Source organism: Halyomorpha halys, unplaced genomic scaffold, assembly GCF_000696795.3.
Source record: "Halyomorpha halys isolate HHAL.00 unplaced genomic scaffold, Hhal_1.1 Scaffold350.1, whole genome shotgun sequence".
Lineage (NCBI taxonomy): Eukaryota > Metazoa > Arthropoda > Insecta > Hemiptera > Pentatomidae > Halyomorpha > Halyomorpha halys.
In genome coordinates this window covers 218,006-237,309 of record NW_027107986.1, presented here as the reverse complement: position 1 = coordinate 237,309, position 19,304 = coordinate 218,006, and the positions used below count along the sequence as shown (strand labels likewise).

General features: G+C 28.4%; 1 protein-coding gene across 3 annotated transcripts in view; it reads right to left on the bottom strand.

Annotated features, from left to right (window-relative positions):
- Positions 1–241: 241 nt before the first annotated feature.
- atl (atlastin GTPase) overlaps positions 242–19,304 on the bottom strand; it is a 43,299-nt gene continuing 24,236 nt past the window's right edge. For 2 of the 3 annotated variants that reach the window (XM_067046349.1, XM_014421999.3), the window contains 3 exons: positions 7,968–8,182; positions 4,299–4,365; positions 242–472 (listed from right to left, as the gene is read on the bottom strand). In XM_067046349.1, the coding sequence (XP_066902450.1) occupies positions 356–472; positions 4,299–4,365; positions 7,968–8,182 (399 nt within the window). In that variant the 3' untranslated portion in view covers positions 242–355. Of the gene's footprint in view, positions 473–4,298; positions 4,366–7,967; positions 11,690–19,304 lie in introns of those variants that run through there. The other variant, XM_014422002.3, reaches the window with a different exon arrangement.

The window sequence follows — 19,304 nt, the reverse complement described above, 5'->3', positions numbered from 1 at the left end:
TTTAACTATTCTAATAAAACAAAATTTATGGTTTCCAAGAAAGCAAAACAATATCTGTAAAACCAAGATACTTAAAATATATATATATACATATACACACTATACTTATATTTTAGAGAGCAATATTCAAACATCAACATCACTTCTTTGATTTCAACTCAAACAAACACAGGCCTATTATTAACTTAGCCCACAATGTCTCAAATTCATTCTTAATTACAGAAAGAAATACTTATGAAGAAAAATTTTCGAATCTTACACATAAAGTCACTAGGCACTCAATATGATCACCAAATGTTTTATACAAAATATTTCAAACGTAATAATCATATTTTTAATTACAGATCAATCACTGCTATTGTTTACCATTTACATCTTTCTTGATAGGTGATGTTATGGATGGTAGTGTTGAATTCTGTACAGCATGTTCGATACTTTTTTCGACAAATGTTTCATATGTAGGCTTCATAAACTAAAAAGAATTATAACTTTTTATTTATATTCTGTAAAATATATTATAAATATAATTCTTTAAGATGATTAATTTATAATTTATTTTTAAACAATTGGGTGTATTAAATTGTTAAAATGAATAGAATAACCATATTGAAATGTGTAGTAGTGAGATCCTGATGGTAGAGTGGAACCCTGATGGGCGATATAAGAAATATGTCACTAATACAATATTAAGAAAAGTCATAGCTTTCACACTTAATTAATGGAGAAAACATCACCTTAATGAACAGTATCTACTTTGATTCACTTGTGAAATAATTGCTTATGTAGTAGAAAATTAAAAAGTTTAAGAGTAAGAAAGGCCATATTCAGCTACTTTTACATCTTATGATCCTGATTTGTCCACATTCTACATCAGGATATTACCACTAATAGATACACTAGAAAACTAACAAAACTGTAAGTTAATTTTCAACAGTCTTCATAACATAAATCTGCAAGAGATACCATCATATTATTTAATTTACGATAGGGAATGCTCCCAAGTATGATAAAAGATAAACAGAACATTAGTCTGGAAGCCAGTGCACAAAAGATTGATAATTAACATCAAGTTAAAAAATTTTTAACTTTGTAAAAAGGTTTAAAATATCAAGTCCTAGAAAAATAGACTACAGCTGAAATATGCTAGGCACTAATTTTTTTTCTCAGAAATAAGACTAATTAATTATTATTATTATTAAATAACACAATCTGCCACACAAAAATAGGTAATAATGTTATTATCGTAGTAATAAGAGAATAGAATTTTTTTTATATCATAAATTCAAAATGAAAAAATAATTAATTAATATCCAGTTGAGTTTTTAAATATACAGAATAATATAGAGTCTGATATTAGTTAATCCAGCACATTTTGTAAACCAATTAGTTTGTGGCATATAAGGGAAGAACATTTTAACAGGTCATAATGAGGGAAGCAGAGAAACAAAAGAAAGAGGGTTGTTTTCCTGTTACTTGTTCATAATTAATATTTAAAAACACCTATAATTGGTTATATTTTATAATTTTAATTTATAATGGTTATATATTATATAATTTATACCTATAAAAATAGGTAATAGTGTTATTCTCATCTCTTATCACTTTCCACTTTTATATATTTTTTTCCCTATGACACACTAACCAGACAATTGTGCCCTTTTCTCTTCAACAACCCAGTAACTTTTTTTTTTTTAATTTATTTTCATCTTCTTTTATATTCCGTAAGCAGATACATGATGAGATTTGATCCTTATTCATTCATGGAACTGAACTGTTTTTGGAGAAGATTGTGTCTTGTCAATAGGTGGAAAAAAGCCACTCCTTCAGCTTTGGTAAGATTGGCAGGGATTGATCATCTTTATTGAAAAGCTTCTACCACTTCTTCCCCTTAGCTTGGACTTAATGATTAGTGTTAGTTCTGTCCTTGCAGTAAGAGCATTTACTAGATCTTGTTCTGTAAACTAGAGAGAGGTCTAACAGGTGGATTCTCTGCAAAAACAATTCTTTGCTACTTCATTACCTGACCAACACATTCTGTTATCCATTGTAGAGCAATAATCCTTCCTCTTTTCTCCATAACTCTTGCATTGTTCCAACGATTTTCTTCAGTGTGTGATTCTGTAATCCCTGGTAAAGATAATGTCTGTATAGCAGCTTGGGAATTGCTAAAGATGACAGAGTTTTCATCTCTCATAATCATGGCTTCCATTTCAAATAGCCTGCATTTCCTTATCATCAAATCCAGCAACCATGGTGTATGGGAGTTGGAAGTAACTTAAATAAACAACTGTTCCAGCTATCTTGTTTATGACTTGATAAATCATCTGTAAATATGGATGGCCATTTATCTACAGTATTTTCCTCATGAATAGTTTTTAGTGCAGCAATTCTAAGTTTAGGTTCAGGGGGATCCTTCTTGGTTTAGCCACATGCAGTGTAAGACACACATGAGCTTTAGCAGATTCATGCTTTGGTATGTAGGAGATATTAATATTCTGTCTGTCTTTAGTTGGTCTAACTGGTAAAGCATATCCTCTGCTTTCGACAGGAAAGTACATAGGGGACTTTCACCTTTTATTTGCTTTAAAATAAGTGCACAAGTAATCCTCTCAATTTATAAGTTTTTCAAATAGATAAAGGGTAGATTTCTCTCTCCTATTCTGGTTGAGACCAGCTTGGATTTTTATAGCTGCAATGGGAGCTGCCTCTACTCTGCCAGTAAGGCAGGGCCAAAGATACTAGGGATTTAAGGCAAGCGGAGGTAGGATATTTTTATACACTTGAAGAATGTCAAGACTATCAGCATATAAACAAGGATGAAAAAAGATCAAGCAATAAGTAAAAATTCAAGCATGTTAAAAGTTGGTTGACTTATGTTAGGTGTAAAAGAAGCTTCTAAGGGTAAATTTTGGACATAATAAAACATCTAGGTCACATCATAAATGTGTTCCTCCATTTAGAAACACTTTAACCAGAAAGGAGGACTGAACTAAGAATATTCCTTGGCTTAATTAAACTACTCAACAAATATAAACCAGATTTAACAAATACTTAATACCCTCTTGATCAACTTCTACATAAGCAAAATGAATGCAAGTGGAGTAAGGAATACGAATTGGTCTTCTCAAAAAATAATGATAAATTTGCAAGTTACCAGGTTTACAGATGCTTCACCTCATAGATTTAGAGCAACATTGAGATATTAGTTTCTAGAAAGCTCGAAAAGACATCCGATTGCGTCTTTATGACCAGATTTTAGATCATTCATCAAGCTAATGGTTAGTAATGTTGAAATCAACTGAAATTTTTCCAATACCATTTTAGATGATCTTTCACCCTTGTAATGGAGCAAACTTTGATATCAATTTTGAACCAGATAGGGTCCAACCAGCGATGTCTGCCAGTTGAATTCTACAATATAAAATTATTATTTCCTGCTATGATTTTTCTCTCCAGTACCGGAATACTAAGGTTTATGCCAATGCTGTTTTTTCCATGCTCCTGACAAATTAATTAATAGCCGACAAATTAAGGAATCTCTTTGCCAAATTTAGTTTTTCTGCTGTGATAAAGGTGAACTACTCATCTAGTATGAATTCAAAAAATTCATGAAACATAGTAGAATCCAACATTGATCTAAATATTATAAGCATTCAAAAAAAAGATTAAGGACAATGATTGATGAACCATGAGAATCTGACGAAATTAGAACCTTTAGATCAGGAGCGAAGACTTGAATGGTCCATCATATTTAGTGAAACAAAAGGAAGGTGTAAGCTGAAGAAAGGAAATAGATAAAGCTAAGATCTTGTTTAGGATTTGGTGGTTCAACCAATTCAATATCCATCATCTACAGTGTAAAAGTCCATACATTTTTATGGGGGAGATTGAGGAAGACTAGGAGCCTATTTAACTTATTCTCCTATCCCTGACTTTCTTATTCATTAAGGGATTACTTATACCAATCTTTCTATTAGTTAATTATTTAATCACATTTTGCACACTTTATTGTTATTTGATGTTTTAACCCTTTCCCATTGTCACCACGGTAGAGAGACAACTGTTATGCTGGACTGTTTTTTTTTGTATAAACTTTAGCATTATATGTATAGAGAGTATATAGAAATTGACAGACCATAGGACAGGTGGTGATTCTACAAATCATTTGGAACAAAAAAGTTCATAAGGACAAAAAGATATACTTAGTGTTTTATTCAGAGCTAAGACAGGGTATGATTAATACCCTATATTATTATTGTAATAAATATAATAAGAGAAAAAAAAAAAATTTGTCTTACATTTTCCCAAAGCAATATTGCAGCTTCGTCTATTTTTTCACCAATGGCTATCATTTCCCCGCTGTATCTGCAATTATTAAAATAAATTATAAGTATAAGCAAATAATTACTTACTGAAAAAATTCAAGATAAATCTTATCTGGACAAATAAGATTGTGATTTTGTGCAATGGTGGTTTTGAACTAAAACATTTTGTGCTACCATATTTTTGAAGGTGCTAAACACAAAATGTGAGTTTTGCCATCTTAATTTTATCCATGAAATGCCTTAAATAAAACAAGAACCATTTTTTTTAAATCATTATTTTTTTAATATCTTTTATTCTGTCAAACTCTAGGAAATTAGGATTCAAAATCTGAACACTAGAGTAAATTTAATACCAACTTGGTTACAATGTTTTTTTTTGGGACAAATATTTCATAGACACCATTGATTTGTAAATTGCAAAAGTAAGATTAACAACAATAAAAGCCTTTACTACAAGTTTCAATTAGACCACTACTTCTTGTTTTCATCAAGGAAATTATCCTTATGGTGTGACCAGAAACTGAATCCGTTATATGGATTAAGATAAAGTCAGCATAATATTTTGAACTGAAAAACTGCCACGTTATAGCAGAAAATGCTATTAAAGTATTCTGAAGAGGAAGTGGGGTTAGTTTTTGGATTGCATTAATGTTGAACAGGATAGACCAGTATTTGTCCTGGGGAATATGGTTTTTATGTTGATTTTTAGTTTCGCCAATATAGAAGGAATTACAATATGGAAGCCTCATTAAACCTCCATAATTCATCTTTCACTCAATGTTCTGCATTTCAGAAGTTATTTTCCTCCCATATCTTTTACCTGTTTTTATTTATTTTCTAACCCCCCCCCCCTCCATCTTACATTTCTTTTTTTATGTTTTACTTCCCATCCAATTATTTTAAATATTCAATCTGAACTTAATATTCACATGTTACCTGCAACTTTTACTTATATTCATTACTTTATATTAAATAATTTATACACTTTTGAACCTCTATTTTATTTCTTCTTTTTTGTATTGTACAACCTTTTCATGTTTTATTATTATTATTATTATTATTATGTATATTATCATTTCAAGTTTATTTTTGAAATATTTCTTTAATTTGTTAATAATCTTTACTTTAAGATTATTTTTAAATGTAACATATTTATTAACCCTACTACCACTCTTCTCTCTTAACTGTCAACTCTTTTCCTTGGCCACTTACCATCTGATAGATGTACTTCCTATCTTGTTTTCTCTTTCTTTATTCTTGATTTTACTCTTATTCCCTTTTTCCTTCTATTGTATTCATATTTTTTTTATCCATTGTAGTATCCAATTTCTTTAATTGTCTAAAACCTTTTGTTATTCTTATTTAATTTTAAGCTTCACTGCACAGTTTTTTTTTAAATTCTTAATTGGCATTGTTCATTTAGTTTTACCTCATTTAAGTGTTTATATATTTTTTTGGCCCTGATGAAGCTCTACAATGAGGGGCAAAACATTGGCTCATAATAAATAGTTATATGACTATTTGAGTTTTCCTTTGACCGCACCTGGACCACCTTTCTTTTAATATTACATCGATCTTCCAGTTTGTTTATTTTAGTAAGGAAAGCAATCCTTAAATCCACACAGCAACTAGAGATAATACTGTGGAAGTTAGGTTGGTGTGGTGAAGATTAGCATAATATTTTAGAAAACTAGGAACCTATTCCAGTTATTGAGCAACAGTTTTTTTTAATTAGTTATTTAAGTTTAAATTAGTTTATTTATTCAGTTTTGGGTTGTAGTAGAAAACTAGGAACCTATTCCAGTTATTGAGCAACAGTTTTTTTTAATTAGTTATTTAAGTTTAAATTAGTTTATTTATTCAGTTTTGGGTTGTAGTAGAAACTGGTATTTTAAATATATACGACAGATATTACAGTAGAATTAAAGAATAACATTAATGAATAACAAGAAATAAGAATTACATGATCTAATGTACATATGTGAAAAAAATAATTGAAAATTCTTATTGTAGAGGAAGAAAAACCCTAGATGAGATCAAAACCAGTAACTCACTGAACTGAGATAACCTCTTTTTTATAATTCACCACTTACCATTCTTCAAAATGAATCCATTTATCTATTGGGTTGTAAAATAAGTTCATAGCGTTTTTCAATGTTTCAATTTAATCCTCGCTGTATTTATAAAATCATGTTTACTTGGTCAATAATGTTTATAGATTCTAAAAAAGATTAGTTTATTAGTTAAGGTGCTTTTATGCATCAGTTTGAACCAAGATTCCTTATCTTTAAGTGGTATTTTGCTTGTTCAAAATTTGCACTGTGTATGATGATGATGCCTTAGGAGAAAGCACTGTCCGTAAGTGGTTTGCTTGTTTCAGAACCGGAAATTTTGACTTGGAAGACACAAAGCGCTCGAGTCGTCCTTCAACTGTTGATGATGACCAAATTCAAGCATTGGTCACAGACAACCCTCACTCTATGACACGAGATATTGCAGGAACGCTTAACATATCTCATCCAAGTGTCTCAAATCATTTGAGGGCTGCGGGATATGTTTCTCGAAGTGATATATGGGTTCCTCACAATTTGACAGAATAGAATTTATTGGATAGCATATCGATTCACGATTCCTACTGAAACGCAATGTTAATCATCCATATTTAAAAAAAGTTGATAACAGGATGAAAAGTGGTTCCTGTACAATAATATTGTGAGGAAAAAGTCCTGGGGAAAACAAAGTGACCCGCCGTTAACGACTCCAAAAGCAGGATTACGTCCAAAAAAGGTTATGCTGTGCAGTGGGACTTGAAAGGTGTCTATTATTTTGAGTTCCTCCCGTCCAACCAAACCATTAACCATTCCCAATTGGAACAATTAAAGGCAGTGGTTGAGCAAAAGCGTCCAGCATTGGCTAATTGGAAAGGCATAAATTTTCCAACACGATAATGCCCAGCCTCACGAGTCTTTGCAGACCCAGCATAAATTATTGGAGTTTGGCTGGGATGAGATTCTCCACCCATTCTATTTACCAGACCTTGCCCACAGATTTTCACTTATTTCGGGCCCTTCAAAACTCTCTTAACGGGAAACACATTAATTTGTTCATGGACTGCAAAAAGCACATAGAGGAGTTCATTGCGCAAAAATCTGAGAAGTTCTGGGAGGACGGAATTAAAAAATTACCTGAGAGATGACAACATGTAATAGATCAAAATGGGTCATATATAATTGATTAAAAATATTTACAAGAATCTGAAGATTCTAATGAAATCACCAGTAAAAAACGCTATGAACTTATTTTACAACCCAATATATAATTTGAAGGTTTCTAAATGAGTTTAAAAAAAAAAAAAAATCAACTGGAAGATAATTATATTACACAAAGAAGAAAATTACACAAGTGTGAAGTTTTTGATTGTAATATTATCTTTACATTGTATTTTACTTTTGAATCCAATCTTGATAATATTGGATCTTAAGAACTTAACCAAATACAAGTACATTATCAGCTTAGACCTTAATCTCTCCAATTCACTCATGATCACTGAATATCATACGATTAATTAAATTAGTAATCATAATATACTTTTACTTAATGTACACTGTGTACAATAATGAATAAATAAAAACAAAGACTTACCTCACATAAGACCAAGTAATGAGAGTAACTAGAGAAATACCCATTACTAAGTTTGCCAGATTAGCCACACTATACATTCCAATCAAACCAAAAACACCTGAGAGGATGTAAAATGCAACAGCTAGAGCAAAAAACACTGCAGGCGTTCTTGCAGCTTTAAATATATTTTTGCTTTCATTATGCATTCTAAATTGCGTGTAGAGTTCTTCCATATCCTGAAAAGAGAATATAATGATATAACAATCATTACTAACATTAAAAAGATTATTGTAAGATAAGTTAAACTATATAGAGTAAACAAAAATAACTTGTACTTGTGAGTACTTAGTAAACAAAAACAAATATGAAAAATTATAAGAAAATAATTTTCTTTTTAAACTAACTTTTAAATCAAAGTCAATGTTGAGTCATGAAAAGTTAATAAACTTTAAAAATGTTTTCAGTAAAAAAAAAATAAATAAAAAAGGAAAAAAAACAATATCTAGAACAAGTTTGTGAAGGAAATAAATTGATGAATTGATTACACTACTTAAAAGGATACATAAATCACTGATATAAATTTACCTACCTCAAAATGAATATTTTTATGTTTTCATTTTCGAGTCAATTACAGCTTGTTTAAATAAGGTTTTCTCAGTAAATCAATTTATAAATACCATGAAATGTAGTTATCAAATTAGAAACAAAACTAAAATTCAATTTTTTTTGTTACATTATAATTACAAAAGTCAAAATGCAAATGAAATTAATATTTATGCACCAAAATCAGGTTTTTAATAATAAAATTTTAAATTGTAGGAAAATAGTCCAGGTGGTGGTCAATATAGGTATCAAAATAGTAGAAGAAAACTATTGTTAACCTAATCTTCTACTATTCTGATATCTTTATTGACTGCCACCCGGAATATCTTTCTACAATATACTTCAAACGGTCAACTATCTTCACCAAAATAAAATTTTAATTATATGGAGGGATAAGAACTCACAAAAATTAAGAATTTTTCTGCAACAGAGTTATCTACATGAGGAGAATGAAAAATTAGTAATTTAAGGATAGCCTAATACTGCTAATAAGTGAAAATATATAAGGTAATAATAATAATAATAATAATAAATATATATAATTATGCAAATAAATAAATAGTTGAAACTTATTTAGTGTAAACATGTTTCATGAGTAAATACATAGCCTTTATAGACATAAATTTGATACAAAATGTTGAGATTTAAAAGCTGAAATAAGGAAATAGTTATGTGTAAAGGCAAATAGGATAAATTACAAAATAAAAACAATAATAGCAAAAACATAAACAAAATTGATAAAACCCCAGTTTTATAAATTAATTTATATTAGAACTTGAATAATTAGTTAATAATACATTAATCAATAATTAAGAAAGATTAAATTGTGTAATAGTATCTCAAGTAAAGTTATTTAATAATAAATTCATAATACCAATATTGGTACACACACACACACACATACATTTCATTTCAAAAGTGGTAACGTGCTATCTAAAACTGCAGCTTTAAATATCTATTAATAAAAAGTCCAAACAAAGTAAGAAGGAAGGTCTATTCTTTACAGTAATAACTTCATATACTGAGTTAAATAATTAATATACATTACTGCAAAAAAGTTATAATAAAAATTCTATTAATTATTTCTGAAAGATTTAGTAATTTTATAGCTAAACTGGAACTCATAGTTTAATAAAAAAAAAAAAAATAAATAAATATTCAAAATAGATAAAAACAGTTTCATGTAAAATTATATTCATCTCAATATAAAAATCATTATTGAAAATGATTTCAAGCTATGAGACAATAAGAAAATTCTAGGCAAGAAAATAAAAAAAAGTCAGTTACAAATAAAAGATAAGTTTAATAAGAGAGAAATAATACAAGCGATAATTCCTACCTCATAAAGAATCCAATTGGAATTAGGCCTTATTCCACTTTATATCCACCCGAATAATTATTTCCTCTATAATGGGAGAAACACTGACCACCTAGCTGTTGAGACTAAGAGTTTTGTCCAATAATTTCAGAGTCTGAGATTAATTAATTAAAAAGTAATAACTTTCAAAGCGTTTACTAAATGTTCCGTATATTTATTATATATGAAAGTATTTGAACAAATAATAAAAAAAGCATTGAATCCTAATCCAAATCTAAATGTGATGATTAAATTTCTTTGCAAGGATGGAATGTTTCATATATTAAATTCTAACATGAACTTATTGGATATACTTATGTCTTACTTTTAAATAATAATAACATTAGCAAAAACAAGGATAAACTCTTTTAATAGATCCCTAATTTGTCTACAAGATACTGCTTTAACTATTTATTCAGAAATGGAAGATGGTTTTAGAGAAAAAAAATTCTATATTTTTTAAACATTGTACTCATTTTCTGGTAAAGATAATTTACATACTATCATTTATTACTGTTGTTCAAAAAGAGCAGGTGCTGTTTTTTTTTTTTTTTTTAATAGATGATAGAGAGACAATAGAATTGACAGATGAAATTATTCAGTTTCAAGGAAGTTACAAAATCGACCTTGACGGCTCAAGTGAATAAAATCATAATACTGATTTTAAAAAGGATTATTAACTATTAAAGATTTACAATACTATCAATATAATTCTGTCATCTAAGATTATCAAATAGAATTACTGAAAACTAACTTTTTTGTTTAAGAAAATAAATAAACATGAATAAAACTAAAAAAATACAAATTTCTACAAATAATTCATTTATTTAAAAACCATTGTATAGGGTATATTATTAAAATAATGTGTAATTTATTCCAATTAAAAATCAATAGAGAAACTAAACACAAAAAAGAAATTAACTGCTTAAAATAATGCAATAGTAATATTCAATAAGAATTAATGATTATTAAAAAAAAAGTTCGAAAATAATGAAAAATAAAAAAATTGTCATATGCCAGCAAGGATGGTTCAGCAGGAGAGATGAGAGCAACCAACCAATGGCTAGTTAGATAATGAGTAGGGGAGAAGTAACAAAGATAAGAGAATAATGCACCAAAAGCTTGATGGAATGTTTTGGGGAACACTTCAACAGCCAACTGATTCATTATTGTGTGACTTTAACATGTTTGGACTATTGATAGAGGTCTTAGGATTGCAGCTGTTTCAATAGATGACATAATGTGATTAGATCAATGAGCAGAAACTTAAATAATAACTATAAATAAGGAAATTCCAATGTTGAAACATTAAATTATGACAAACTTTAAAAAAAAATACAGGATAAAATATTAGAAATTTAATTGCCTAGAAATAATTAGCACATTAAGTATACCAATTATGTTCTCACATTTCAAACTTTTATTTATTTTCTTCATGCAAGTAAGGTATAATAAACAGTCTTATAAAAGAATTAAAGATAAATTTATTTCATAAACCATAACAAGACAATAAAAATAAAGATATAATTACAATAATAAATAAGGAATACATATAAAATAAAAAATATAAAGTAATATATAAATGTATTTAATTCCACCCATATGCGTGAACTGCTGATCCTTGATTATTATATGGATAACGCTTAGTTTGAGCAGCAACAAAAGCAATAATCATCACTAGTAATGAAAGCAGAAGAAAAAATTTCAAGGGACTGCCAATTTGACTAAAAAAATTTTTGGCATCATTGCGAGCTTGAAAATTATGATATAAATGATCCAAATCCTAAAAAAATAAAATAATTCATCACAAAAATATTTAAATTTATAAATGTTCATACTTCATAAATGAAACAGTGATCTTACCTAGAATTACTAAATCCTAGAAGTTGAAAAAAAAAAGAGGAAAAATAAAATAAACCAAGCTGCTTCATAAATATGGCATCCAATTGAAGAATAGCAGTATAATTTACATAAACAAGAAATCTTCACTAGCTTTATACAAAATCCATCAACCATTAAATTCAGAGACATTACCAAAACAGCACGCACCCACAATCCAAAGTGCAAAAACAAGATAACATTTGTTACTCCAGCTCCAAGTGCTGACTGAGTATGATAATACTCATAATAATTATAACATAACATAAATATCCTAGTTTACATGATATGTTATTGGTGTTTTAAAATAAGAAAAACGAGAACAGATATCAGAATTTTGTAAAACAGCAATATAGTCATAAAAAAACATTATTAAATACTAGAGTAAAATATTTATAACATTTATCTTCTAAATTTATAACTATAAATCAAGCTTAAGTAACACTGTTCTGTAATAAAAAGATTATCTTATCAGTTTATCATTTAAGAGAAAAATAAGATATATATATATGTGTGTGTGTGTATTTATATTCGAATCACTAACAAAATATCTAATGCATTCTACAAGCCTATTCAGAACGATTTCTGTCAATTTCAAAATGATTTACATGTTGTTAGATCTCAACCGAATGGCTATATAAAGTTATAATGTTTGTTAGTAATAGAAAAATATAAAAGCTTAAAGTCTAAGCATCAAAAAGAAAAAATGATAGATCAAAAAAGGACATGCTTTTGGTAAAATTACTCATAGAAATATAATGCTATAAATATTCCTTATTAAGTTATTTACTATATAATAGAATATACAAGTGATCCATGAAGGAATAAAAGTAAAATAATTGCGATAAGAGTGAAATTACAGTAATGACCTACTTTAAGGTAGGCATTAATCTTCATAGGAAGTTATAAATAAAAAATATAAAAATATTTAATAGATTACCATTACCAAATTTTATAGAACCACTGGTTATATATAATCAAACTGGTAATCTATCAAATATATATAGATATAAAATGAGGGAATCTGGATAGAACCACACTAAATAAGTTTTTTTCCTCACCCATACAAGGATCAAGGAGTTAATTGTTCACAAAACTCAAATTATGGTAATGCAAATCATAAAAGTAAACAACCTAATGTTGGTTATGCTAGATAAAATATTAGATTATCTTCCGACACACTATTAGAACTCCACATTCAGTCCACAGGAATCTCCATTACCTATAATTTGCTGAATTTTACTGTAATAACCAACCATTTTAAAAGAGGGTATTAGTAAAAGGATTCCAAAATGTGTCCATCAATAAAAATGGTGACCAATTACTATAGTTTCCTTTACTTCAGTCAGTTGAAGAATATTAAAGGAAATTTAATAGTAGATATAAAACTTTATCTGCTGAGGACATTGTCAACATCAATAAATCTATTTTAAATATTATAATCTAGCGATCTTTGTAAATTTAACTCTATCATCCTTTTACAATAGTACTAACACATCTTTTTACTTCAGAAAATCAGAACTATTAAATATAGACACAATTCTATATACATATCCATGCTAGGAATTGCTGCTATAATGATGGTCAAGGCCTATCTGCATTTACTAACATTATTACTGAGATAATTCAAGCTAATCACAAGGACGGCAATATTTTGTTATAATTGCCTTTTAGTCGTAAGTTGGTAGAAGACTAAAGAGATGAATTTATGAGATAAAGCTCACCCTTTCTATTTAAAATTACAAGGATGGACAATATTTCATCTAAAAGTATTTAACAATAATGATACTAAATACTAGTCACTTGGACCACATATCTTTGATGCACGGTCATAAGGGCTTAAGTCGAAAATATGAATTTTTCAGGAGAGCATAAACAAAGTTCAAAACATTATGTAGAATTTAATTATTGATATTATTGTAATCGTTATTTTTATAAAACAATATAGTAGTAAGTCCATCTGAAGCATGAAGACTTTATTACCAACTGGTAGCTCTGATTTGGTACTATATATGACATAATCTCAAAATGCTCAAAAAGTGACTTAAACCTTTATGACCGCGCATCAAAGATTTATTCTCTAATTAAATGTAAATTTGAAGCTCAGGACAGGTTTGATGACAGTTTTAATTTCATTCTGCACTATAATACTTTAGGGACGATTAATTGATTATCAAGGCTTTCACGGAAAGAATGCCTAATTATTTTCAAGAATTAATGAAGAATGTTTTGAATATATCACGGTTGTGTCACCCACTGATTGGACAATGAATAAAGCAATTAAATAAGAAAGAGTTAAGAGACTTAACAGGATGTCCAGTGATGTAGCATGAAACTATTAGATTCTTAATATAATGTAATGGTTATATCAACCATGTAAGGTCCACCAGACCGATTTGGTATAAAATAAATAAATAAAAAAAAAAGGTTCTCAAGACTATGAACTGTGAAATTTCCAGGGCTTTTCGCCAATTAATTGAATTCGAATTTAAAACAAAATCAGAGCCATAAAATATTGCTTTTGGTTAGCTTCTAATAAAATGTGTGATTCTGTCTTCAGAATGAATTTGAATAATTGTGAAGGTAATGAAAAACTGTTACTTAACTTCTTATACTGATGGCTCAACAGCATGTGAAAGTAGCTAAAATACACAGCATTAAAAAAAAAAAAAATTCAAGTCCAAATAAATATAATTTACATAAGGAATAAGTTTCACCACAATTTTATTTACAAACTTTTTTTACCAAACAAACCAAAATATATACATTTTTTTTTGTATAATTTATGGGATATAATTCTATATTACCATAAAAACATGTAAGATGTATTATAAGATAGACACTGATAAATCAGAATATAATCATATAAACGAAAGAAAAAGAAAAAAATACTAGAAACAGAAAATCCATATGGAGCCAACCCTGATGAAGGACTGAAATTTAGACTGATACATTAGCACAAATAAAGTAAGTTTTACTTATTTGTGTTCATTGAACTCTATTGATCACACACTGACCATCTTTTCTTCATTTAAAAAATAATAACTTAGGCCTAGACTTCACTATAATTCAATAAATCAATGTAAAAACACTACAATTTATTATTTACAAATGGTTATAAATGATCAAATAGTTTATCACTCAATTTGACAGTTGCTACCAATGGATCAGTCCTTGATCCTAAACAAAGGCTCAAATCTGCCAAAATTTAAAATATGTTAATTGTGTCAAAGAGATTTTTTTTCATTTATTTATTTTTATTCTTATTTTAGTATGAATGTGATCATTCATCACTATTACCTATTGCCCACAACTGTGTGGCAGATTGCAATATCTATCAATAAATAAAAAGTATTTAAAAAAAAAAAATTGTGTCAAAGATTTTTTTTTCTTACACCTGAAAACTTTAAAGAAATTTCAATCATAACCATTTCAGAGGGAGCTCTTCATATTGAATTTTTTTTCTACAATTTTGGTATAATGATTCCAAAACACTATATTTTTTATTTATTTTCATAAATGAAAATCTCTATCAGATTTCATTTTGAATAGTGAATTGTAATGTCTAGTTCCGAGGTTCAACCCGGGATGACCTTTGGTGCCAATGATAAAATATTGGCCCCAGCTTGGCATGTACAATATTTGGCTTTCAATTTGAAAAGATTTTCTGTTATGAAAAAAATTCTGTTTTTTCTTAAAGTTTAAAATATAATAAATATTAAATATATTGATGATTGAATGAGCACTTTTATTTTTCAACAGTAATTATTGATTTTATTTAGCTTGATTTTCATTCTGTCTTTTTAAAGATTCAAAACCGTATTGATATGATCCATTATCATAATTATGGGAATGAAATGAATAATGGCAATCCCTTATTCTTGTTAATCTGTCTTCTACCTAAACAGCAAGGGGTGATCCTAGAAACTCATTATAAGAGGAAAATTTTCAATAGATTTAAAATGTAACTCATAGCTGTTTGGAGCTGGAACGGTTCGAGCTAACACAATTATTTTAATGTTTCATAACATCCCTAGTCCACTTAACAACAGAAAGAAAGTCATGTAAGGTGAGACAGAACATAAAACGAATACCTGTTAGAGAGGAAAACAAAGTAAGTGTAGTAGAAGTAAAAAGGAATAAATCAAGGAAGTTAATGTACAAACTTTAAGAGGTTCACATAAAGACCAAGTTCTCCTCCAGTCAATTCAGATTCACAGTTATCATTTGTTGGAAAAATACTAAAGTAAAGTATTCCCTAAATTTAATTTTTTTTTTTACTTCATTTCTTTCTTACTTATATCAAATATGGAAAAGTTCTTTCTTTAAACCAATTAATTTTGTTTGTATTAAAGGGGAATATATATATCTGTAATGGGTTTTTACTAAACTTTTAAATGAAAAATAAAAACAAACTTTTTAACTTCTGAAAACCTGAATTTTCCTTTTAAAAAAAAAATATAGTAAAATTTCTAAATTATTTCCAAGTAGTTTGTAATAAACCTCCCATTGTTAGATTAAGAAAAATTTAATAAAATTGAAAAACATGTAATATTAATGAAATTTGATTTTTTTATTATATGAAAAAATGTTTTTTTATAGTTTTAAAAGATTCACTTAAAAGATAAACCAGAAAATTATATAAACAGAGTACTTTACTAAGGGTTCCAGTTGCAGATTCTGGTTCTTGGAATCATAGGTAGTGGCCAAGTGTGGAGAAAATTCTAAAATAAGATATTCAGAAGCAAGATTCATAGAACTGTAATGTATGAAATCATTTTGGTAATAGCAGAATTTTTTCTTTTTTATATTTTCATATATATTTAACATATACCCATGCATCACATTTTACACAAATAGTGTTACACTAATAAAAAAAAAAAAATCAGACAATTCAAATTTTTGAAACAGGATTATGATATCTCCAAGTTTTGATTGTCAATTGATTTTACTATGTCGATAGAATTGGGAAAATCCATTGAGAAATGCTATCAACAGTATCCATTCCTCAACAAGGTATGAAATGGAAGGAAATTAGTAAACATGTAGCAATGTAATAAAAGAAGTAGCAAACAATGTCAAAAGTGAAAAAACTAAGAAAAAAGATGTGAAGGGCGGTTTTATGATGAATGCTGTGAAGCAGCAAGAACCAGGAATGAACAAAGGCTGATTATGATACAGTGTACAACCAGAGTACTGCTGAATAGGAGGAGTGCAAATAGAGAGTAAAACAGATTATGCATGCCAAGAAGAGAAATTTTGTGGGGAAACAAGTGGAAAATATTGAAGAACTGAGAATAATGAAACTAACAAATTTAAAGGAGTGGTTACATTGATAAATGGGCACAACAGGCCTTATTGGCCGCAGTGTTTTCATGCCAAATTAAAAAATAAAATAAATAAATAGAGGTAAATTGTGACAGACAACTTTCTGAGTCAATTGAAAAGTTGTAAAATAATAAAGTCCTGGGTGAGGACAGCCTTGAAGCAGATTTCTTCAAAAACTGTAGAAGATATACAAATACAATGGTATTATCTAATTCTTGATACATAAGAAGATGAAATGCCACAAAAATAGAGACTAGCCTGGCATAAAAAGGGCAATAAACTTTAATGTGACAATTATCGTGGAATCTCGCTTCTTGTTGCTTTTTTTTTAGCTGAAAATATAATAATTATCAGTGTGATTTCTGGCAAGGAAGGGACACTATACATTAAATATTCGTAATGAAACAATAAGAGCTGGAAGCCAAAAAACTGAACACTACTATTATACTACTATACTGACTACTCCAAGCACTGCAAGAATTTCGAGTCCTTAAATAATTAATAACATTAATTTACATAACACTGTGAAATAGTGATGGTAAATGGTAAAGTTATTGTTGGCTATAATTTGAGTTTAGAATTTGCTATCATGACTGGTAGAAGGCAAAGTTACACTCTGTCTGCAACTCTTCAATTTAGCCTTACATATTATAATACAAGGTAACTCATTAATTGCTTAGGAAATATCTTGTATTTGTTTAAAAGGTTCTTTACTTATGTGGACGATATCTGCCTAATTTCGAGGAATATTTCATTGTTTAAGCAGTCTTTTACTGCATTTAATGATGAAAGTAAAACAATGGGCCTTATTATAAATGAGAAATAAATAATACAAACATATGTACGTTGGTGCAGTATATTAGACATCATGGATATTATTTTGAAGGAGTAAAAAGCTTCATATATCTAGGGTCATAGCTGTATGATGAGAACAAGCTAATAAATGAAGAATGGAGTTATTAGATGAATTCTTGTCAGCCAATAGAACTTTTTTTTTTTACAAATATTAAATTATTTAAAAGCACGTTTTTGTCAAGATGCATTATAAAAAACATTAATCAGCCCAATACTTACTTATGGTAAGGAAACATGGACTCTCAATACTGCAGGTACAAACCAACTCAAAATATTCAAGCGAAAAATTTTGAGAAAAAATGAATGAGCCAGTTTTTAGAAATATGAGAAACGTTGAGGGCATTGGACTAATGCAAAATTATATTTTTTAAACAAGGCTATTCATGTGGTTCAATATAATAATGAGCACTAAATAAAATGCCTGAAAGTATGTCAAACAAGCTCGTGCATGGTTCAATATAAAGTAGAGTTAGGTCATCACAAAAATGTTGCATCCATATTTCGAAGAGGATCTTTAAGTATTAGGTTGGATGGAGACAGAAAGTCAGAGATAGAGAGGAACAGAACAAAAAAGAACACATTGGACTGTAGTGTTATGTAGTAAGACATGCCACTAATACAACAGGGGGGATAATCTAAACTAGAAAAATCCATTCATACATTCATTACACAATTTTTTTATAGGCCCAACACATTTATTTATGGTTTGGACTAATTATATGTTAAATTATCGTCTAACATATTGCCTATATAACGGAAGAATATATATATATATATATATATATAAATTTTCATTCAGTATTTAGCGACCTCGAAGGAACATAATTTACAAGATGGTGGCCTTACAGAAGAGCATATTGGAAAAAAATATTTTTACACCAAGTTTAACCAAAATGGCAACAAACATAGGAAGGAGCAAAAATTTGGTTGAGTATTTTCTGGATGAAATTGTGAAAATATATTGAGATATCTTTTACCTTTTTTTAAGACCAATTGTTATTAAAAAAGAGATAGGTAAATTTGTATATTTTTGATTGCCTTATATATCTAAAACAACAAGCAATAAAAACAAAGAAATATGAAGCTAACATACAATGACAAATAAAAATTAAGTATAGTAAATAAGAAAGAAATATTCATATACAAAGATATCATGTAAACTGGACATTTCTAAAGCATTTATATATACATAAAAATATTTTATTTTTAGCCATGTGTTATTGGAGCTGATGAAAGAAAAAATATATAAACTCAAAGTGCAATAAGTTTAAAAAGAAGCAGTTTAAGAAACAGAGATAAGCTAAAAAATACAGAAATGCAAATATACACAGGAAAAT